Source organism: Myotis brandtii, unplaced genomic scaffold (assembly GCF_000412655.1).
Source record: "Myotis brandtii unplaced genomic scaffold, ASM41265v1 scaffold441, whole genome shotgun sequence".
Lineage (NCBI taxonomy): Eukaryota > Metazoa > Chordata > Mammalia > Chiroptera > Vespertilionidae > Myotis > Myotis brandtii.
The window spans coordinates 93,937-101,279 of record NW_005366873.1 but is presented as its reverse complement, the minus strand read 5'-3'; the positions used below and the strand labels follow the sequence as shown (position 1 = coordinate 101,279).

The 7,343-nt window shown below is 38.8% G+C and overlaps 1 protein-coding gene across 2 annotated transcripts in view; it reads left to right on the top strand.

Moving 5' to 3' along the window:
* PNLIP (pancreatic lipase) overlaps positions 1-4,104 on the top strand; it is a 28,216-nt gene extending 24,112 nt beyond the window's left edge. For both annotated transcript variants that reach the window (XM_005874498.2, XM_005874497.2), the window contains 3 exons: positions 893-1,001; positions 1,568-1,732; positions 3,978-4,104. In XM_005874498.2, coding sequence (XP_005874560.1) covers positions 893-1,001; positions 1,568-1,732; positions 3,978-4,059 — 356 coding nt within the window. In that variant the 3' untranslated portion in view covers positions 4,060-4,104. The remainder of the gene's footprint in view (positions 1-892; positions 1,002-1,567; positions 1,733-3,977) is intronic.
* Positions 4,105-7,343: the final 3,239 nt, after the last annotated feature.

Below are 7,343 nucleotides of genomic sequence, written 5' to 3'. Positions count from 1 at the left end.
GCTAGTTCAAAATGGTAAAAACTGATAGTTTACAATTTGAGTAGTACCATAAATTGGTTACCACAAATTAATACATTTTCAATGGCAATGGAAAGTTGAATTGTATAATTTTTAAAATAAATGTATTCTATTTAGACAAAAGAAAGAGATAATGCTACTATAAAAATGAAGTAAACTGATGAAAATGTCATAGTCTACTATTTTCTACTATGTTTTAACATAAAGTTTTTTTTAACATTTAAGAATACATTGTCAGGTTAAAGAAATTGAAAGCAAAAATTTACCCTTTCCCTTGTCTTGAAATCTATTGACTTTGGAAAGAGGGCATGCTCTTCCCCTCCCCCAGTGCCTGTCCTCTGAACGGTTAGGTAAAGGAATGTCTGTGCCTCTGAGAACTACCAACACATGTATAGGGTGTCCCAAAATTCACGCAAGAAGTAATTTTGATAGAAAACACAGGTTTATAAGTAAAAATTGTAAATTTTTTATTGATTCATAAAGTATACAGTATAGGGTTATGTATGGAATAGCACATTAGGTAAATGGCCCCCATGGCTTTGCTGGCACATACGCAAAGCCGTGGTCTTCATTGGTCTTCATTATCCCTGCTCCTGGGCCATAATTGGTACTTGGTAATGCTTATCAAATTGAAGGGATAGAAATCAAAGGGCAACAGATATTAGAATCTGATTCAATAAACCAAGTCAAATTAGGCTTTCTTTGTTGTTGTTGTTGTTAATGCTCACGCAAAATTCAAATCTTGCGTGAATTTTGGGACACCCTATATAAGTTACTCAGGGTGCAGCAGCAGTGAATTCAACTTAGCCTGTTTTCAGTGTCTTCTCTGCAAGCTGACCTGTTGCATTCCACCCTCTCCCCCCGCCCCATACAGGTTGGAGGTATAGGGTAACTGTTATTCTGTCTGGAAAGAAGGTCAGAGGACACGTGCTAGTTTCTTTGTTTGGCGACAGAGGAAACTCTAAGCAGTACGAAGTTTTCAAGTGAGTGAAATACAACTCTAAGCTTCATAAGTGCTGGAATACCTCGCGTATTCAATGTATGTTATGGACATAAGAGTTGATCTATTACTATATGAGCATAAACTACTGCCACCCACCATCAAAAGGAAGAGGTGATTTCACCCTTGCACCTTCACACATTTCAGAATTTTGTTTCTAATTTTTCTCTCTGCTATTTCCTGAGAAAACCCCTGATGTTTACTGGGATGAGTGGCATCTGATTTATAATCAGTAAATAATAATTCTGTCCACAAAACAACTGGGGAAAGATGATATAATGATGCCATCATTTATTACATTGTGAGAGGATTAGTGACTAAATCATGTTTGAAGTTTTATTAGTAGTAAGAATGACTTTAAAGTAATATGAGTTATTGATGGCAGACAAGCTAACACTGAGCATACATGTCTGCACTTTTTAATACATTCAAATGACAAATGTACCATCAGTTATTGTACTAGAGATGCAAGCTGGTTTTAGAAATACATCTATTTATGTATATGTATGTAAATTCATGTATGTTTTTACTAACTTTTTAATTTCCAAGGGGCATTCTCCGACCATTCAGTATTCATACCAATGAATTTGACTCAGATGTGGATGTTGGAGATTTGAAGAGTGTTAAATTTATTTGGTATAACAATGTGATCAACCCAACTCTACCCAAAGTGGGAGCATCCCGGGTCATGGTGCAAAGAAATGATGGGAAACTGTAAGTAATAAAAATCCAAAGAGATTTGAAGTATTGAATCACATTTATAGTTCTATTCCCACTGGAAGTTGATTTTTAAGTTAACTCTCTTGTGATGGTTCTCCCACATCCCACCCACACCTGCTTCCTCGTACCTCTTGTTTCTTTAGGATAAAGTGCAGAACTTTAGGGAAACAACTTTGATAAATTTGTAGATGAGTGTTGTGTTATCTAACACAAGCGGTGTTAGAATGAAAATCTGGTTTCATGATTTAAGTTGAGAAACTTGATGTTATTCAGCTACTATGCCTTGTGCTATGTGTGTGCTTAACATGTATATCTTCCCCAAATGTTCTGGGTTCACCCAATTGCCACTTAAATGATCAGAAAAATATTTAACTTATCAAGGAATACAAATAGGCTATTCTGGATCATTAGCCCTCTTACTGAAGACAAAGGTCAGCCTTTGGTTCTAACCAAGACTAAAGTGTGTGTGTGAACCAAAAGAGATTTAGCAGAGTGAAACACCAGAAAAAGTGAGCTGATGATGTTGATGGTCAGCACAAAACAAATATTAGCCCAGTGATTTGAATATAAAGCCAAATTCTGAGGCACAGTGTTATGCTTCTTTTGTCATCATGTTTCCCAGTCCTCATAAAAGCCCAATGAGAGGGCTTTTGCTTCTGGCAAAGATGGAATAACAGCGACTGGATACACCATCCCAACTGGAAAACAACCAAAAATTCAGATAAAAATATATAAAATAACAGTTTCTAGACATTGAACATTAGGCAACAAAGGAAAGTGACCCCCGAGAGATAAGAAACAAATAAGGTAGACCATTACAATTGTTTCAGATAAAAATATGTATTTGAATAAATTTCCAAACTTGGTGAAACTATAAACCGTTAGGTCTCAGTGATATAACAAGAAACATGAAGAAAACTAACCAACACACATCAAGATCAAATTGCTCAAAACTAGTCATAAAGAGAAAAATCTTTAAGCAGCCAGAAGAAAAATATTTATTACATACAGAGAAATAAGGATAATAATTACAGCAAATTTCTCATTGGAAATGCAAGTGAGAAGACAGTGAAACAACTGTCTTAAAGTACTGAAAGGAAAAAAACTGTTAACCTAGAATTCTATACCCACAAAAATATCTTTCAAAGATAAAGATGAAATAAAGACTTTTCAGATATACAAAAACTAAAATAATTTATCACCAGCAGGTCAACATTAGAAATGTTAAAGGAAGGTCTTCAGGTTGAGGGAAATAAGCCAGTTGGAAAAGACAAAAGTGTGCATACATCTTTAATTTCAACTCCTGGTAAAATTCTATACAATTCAAATGAGTCCATAGTGACAGCAGATCAGTGGTTGCCTGGGGATGAGGGAAGATGAAAAAGGATGGGAAAGAAAGACTATAAAGGAGCAGAAGAAAAATTGGGAGATGATAGATATGCTTATTCTCTTGATTGTGGAGATGGGAGGTAGTTACTATTATTATCCCCATTTTACAGATAATTAAATAAAGGCTTAGTGCCAGAATTCATATGCAGGAAATTTGACTCCAACATATTCTTAACTACTATAAAATAAATTCAGTTCACCTTTATTCATATATAGTTATTGTGTGCCCTTCATTCCCTTATCAATATTAGTTTTTAAGTTTTAATTTGCCATTTGTGAGTTGCCAGCCATTAGACCACAGGGGAGGAAATGAAGATGAAGAGAAAAGAGCATTTTCTGAGGACTTGTATGTACCAGGAAATTTATAATGATGCTTATATGTTAAAGAAAATTAGCCCCAAAGCATCCCAAGTATTGTTCAGTCTTAATGAGCACAATTAGTCATTTCAGGTCAGTTACTGAGTTAAAGTAGGAATGCCTCGCCAATGGAACACCAGGGCCTCAGAATTTTTTCTTTTGCTGATTTCTTGTCATGCTCTTGACCTTACACTTCCTCAGTTGTGTTGGTTGACAATGTGCCAAGTGTTTAGTAGGTGTTTTTAGAATGTAACAAGTGAGTCTTCCCTGTCCTTTGAGGTGTCCAGCAACACCTCCTCTCTACTGTTGCACAGCCCTGAAACAAAATTGGAAAGGAGAATCCAGTCCTTTATACAGAAGAGAGGTCTTCCCTCTGCCAGTGTCTGGTCTCGAGCACTGGGTGTGCTGGAGAGGAGAGCAAAGCGTGTCCTCCTGCGTAACACACCGACTGCGGGCCACAGGGAGTTGACTTACCATTGTTTTCTCTCCACAGGTACACTTTCTGTAGCCTAGAAACTGTGAGGGAAGATGTTCTGCTCACTCTCACCCCATGTGGGGAGCCTGCTGACTTCTGACCACTAAATCTTATTGCTAATAAAATCTGTTGGTGAAGCAATACAGTCCTTTCTTTGTCATCATGAGTTCATTTTTACAATGGAACTTTTGGATACGGCGATTAAAACCTAAAGTTTGGAGTTAGTCTGAAGAAGCACAAGTGACGGTTGAATTTTGCTACATATGATGTGGCATTGAGCTGAGGAATATTGTTTACTTGATACTGACACATTGTCCATTACCTACTATTACTGATGTCAGTCTGATTACTTAAGGCAAATGTCCAGGTCTAAAATGACCCCCTCTTGGTGGGTACCCACCTTTGCTGCTTTATCCATCTGCTCCTACTCAGACATCTCAGGAGAGATGACACATAAGGAGGTGAGGACTGGGGATTTCCAATTCTCCTAACTGCTCCCAGTGGGGCTCCCTCAGACTCTCTCCTCTCTGCAGCCTCTTTGATTTTTCTAACGTACAAATCAAAGATCCTCCCAATGGTCCCCAAGATAGAATCCACATTCCGTAGTGAGCCTTGCAAGGGCCCTCGAGGTCTGGTTTTCACCTAGGACTCCAGCATCATTTCTCACCACTTTCTTTCTAGAACTCTACATCCCCTAAAAGGGCCTTGATCTCAGATGCTGCTGGACCTTTGTGCAAACTCTTCATCTCCCTAGGATGTCCTTTCCCATGTCTTCCTGTCTATTTAACCCCTACTGACTACCTTCCTGTCTGTGTAGACATCCCTTCTTCCAGGAAGACCTTCTTCACCTCCGTTACCCACACCCTTGAAGACTGGATTATAGGCCACCCCACTGCATTTCCACTGTACTTAGGACTTTCTCCATCTCAGCACTTATCTCTCCATATTAGTTGCTTGTTTACTTGCCTGTATATCCTATTTGTGAATTCCTTAAGGGGGTTACATGTTGTATGTGCCTGGTTCAATTGAATACAGGTGAGTGTCTAGGTTGTGAGAAAGATTTAGAAAACACCTTTCTCAGAACAAACACTTCTTTGGAATTAAGGGGCTCTGAGAACCCAGCTTGAGCCAACCCTATTCTTCCCCCAGAATTCATAAGACGGTTCTCTATTGAAATGACAAGGTATCTGAACCTTCTGAACTTGAAATTAAAGTGTAAAACAAAGAGCTGATCAGGTGTAGGAAAGCAGTGGTTTGGCTCCATCTGGATGTGTAGACAAACAGATGACAGCTGGAGACCTCACCTATATCTTTGTGACCTTCAACGAGTTTTACGGCTCTCCAGTGGAAATGAAGTCATAGTTTCAAAAGAGAGCCATAGATTTGTGTGAATACAAATCCTGAATTCCTAAAGCTGAGAGGGATATAAGTTTATTCAACATATTTCAGTGTTTTGACATTGTTTGAAAGCCTCATCTAGAAACCTTTCCATCTGGTGTGGAATGAATTACTTGGTCTAGGAGGCTCTAAAGAAGATGCAGATTATACCCCAGTCTTCCTAGGGGCTTAGTCCAATTACATCCCCCAGGGCACTTAAACAGGACACAGTGTATTAGAGTACAGTGCATATTAACAAAATGTGGGTGTTAGGAAAGAATACACCCTTACTGGTGAACTGGTGCTTGTGCCCAAGAATGGTGACAGTGAGTACAATGTCAGCTGCTCTCTCTGAATCCTAGGCCTGGCTGAGCTGGGTCCTGTATTGGTTAGCCACTGCTGCATAACAAACCACCACCAAACTCAGCATTAAACAGTAAGCATATGTTAGTAATCTCTGGGTTAGTTGGGTGCTTCTTCTGGTCTTGGCAGGATTCACTCATATGTTTGTGGTCACAGTGCATTGAGTTAGCAGCGCTGTTAATCTTGGCTGGGTCTCTCACTTAACGTGGAGGTCAGCTGGCTTTGAGCTGGTCCAAGTGGTTACTGCAGTCACATTTGATGATCAAATTAAGGCATCCATCTAGCCAAAGGCATAAGGAAATAAATGTCTGTTGTTGATGAAAGGGGCTGCAAGATCACATTGCAGAGGGTGTGGATATTTAGGGAGAGTGTGGAGAACTGTGACCATTTTCTCAATCCACCTATCACAATCTCTAACCTGGTTCTCCATCCTAGGAAGCCTGGGACTGGGGAAGAAATAAGTCCGGTGTTGGAAGGGTTTTTACAGTGATGGGTTAGCCCAGGCCCCAGTCTCTGATGTTCTTACACTGCCTTTTCCTCACTGCTGTCATCAGAAGTGAGGGCACCTTTTTGATTCACTGACCTTGGACTTTATCCATGAAGACATGCTTCTTGTCATACAACTAATGGCAATGAATGGAGAGTTGCTTCTTCTTAACTTAAAACAACACAATAGTCCTGATCAGATTTGCTGGTCAGGAAATCCAATCTCCACAGTCATCATTCACTCTTTTATTTTGTTAATTTTATTAAATTTATTGTGGTGACATTGGTTAATAAAATTATAAGGGTTTCAAGTGTAAAATCATCTGCATATTGCATTATGTGTTCACCACCCGAAGTCAAGTTCCTCCTGTCACCATATATTTGACCCCTTTTAGCCTCTTCTACTTCCCCTCCACCACCCTTTCCCTCTGGTTGTCTGTGTCTATGAGTTTTTGTTCATTTATTGTTTGCAGTTTTATATCCCACATATAAGTGAAAACATATCTTACACTGCCTTTTCCTCACTGCTGTCATCAGAAGTGAGGGCACCTTTTTGATTCACTGACCTTGGACTTTATCCATGAAGACATGCTTCTTGTCATACAACTAATGGCAATGAATGGAGAGTTGCTTCTTCTTAACTTAAAACAACACAATAGTCCTGATCAGATTTGCTGGTCAGGAAATCCAATCTCCACAGTCATCATTCACTCTTTTATTTTGTTAATTTTATTAAATTTATTGTGGTGACATTGGTTAATAAAATTATAAGGGTTTCAAGTGTAAAATCATCTGCATATTGCATTATGTGTTCACCACCCGAAGTCAAGTTCCTCCTGTCACCATATATTTGACCCCTTTTAGCCTCTTCTACTTCCCCTCCACCACCCTTTCCCTCTGGTTGTCTGTGTCTATGAGTTTTTGTTCATTTATTGTTTGCAGTTTTATATCCCACATATAAGTGAAAACATATGGTTCTTGGTTTTTTTCCATCTAACTTACTTCAGTTAGCATGATGTTCTCAATATCACTCACTCTTGCTAACTCGTGTGAATCACCTCTTCATTATTTCAAGGTGTAACAATCACAATACTTTTAAAGAATTCCCCTCCTCACCAGCACTGAGCCACCAACTGTGCACTTTTGTACAAATTTAGT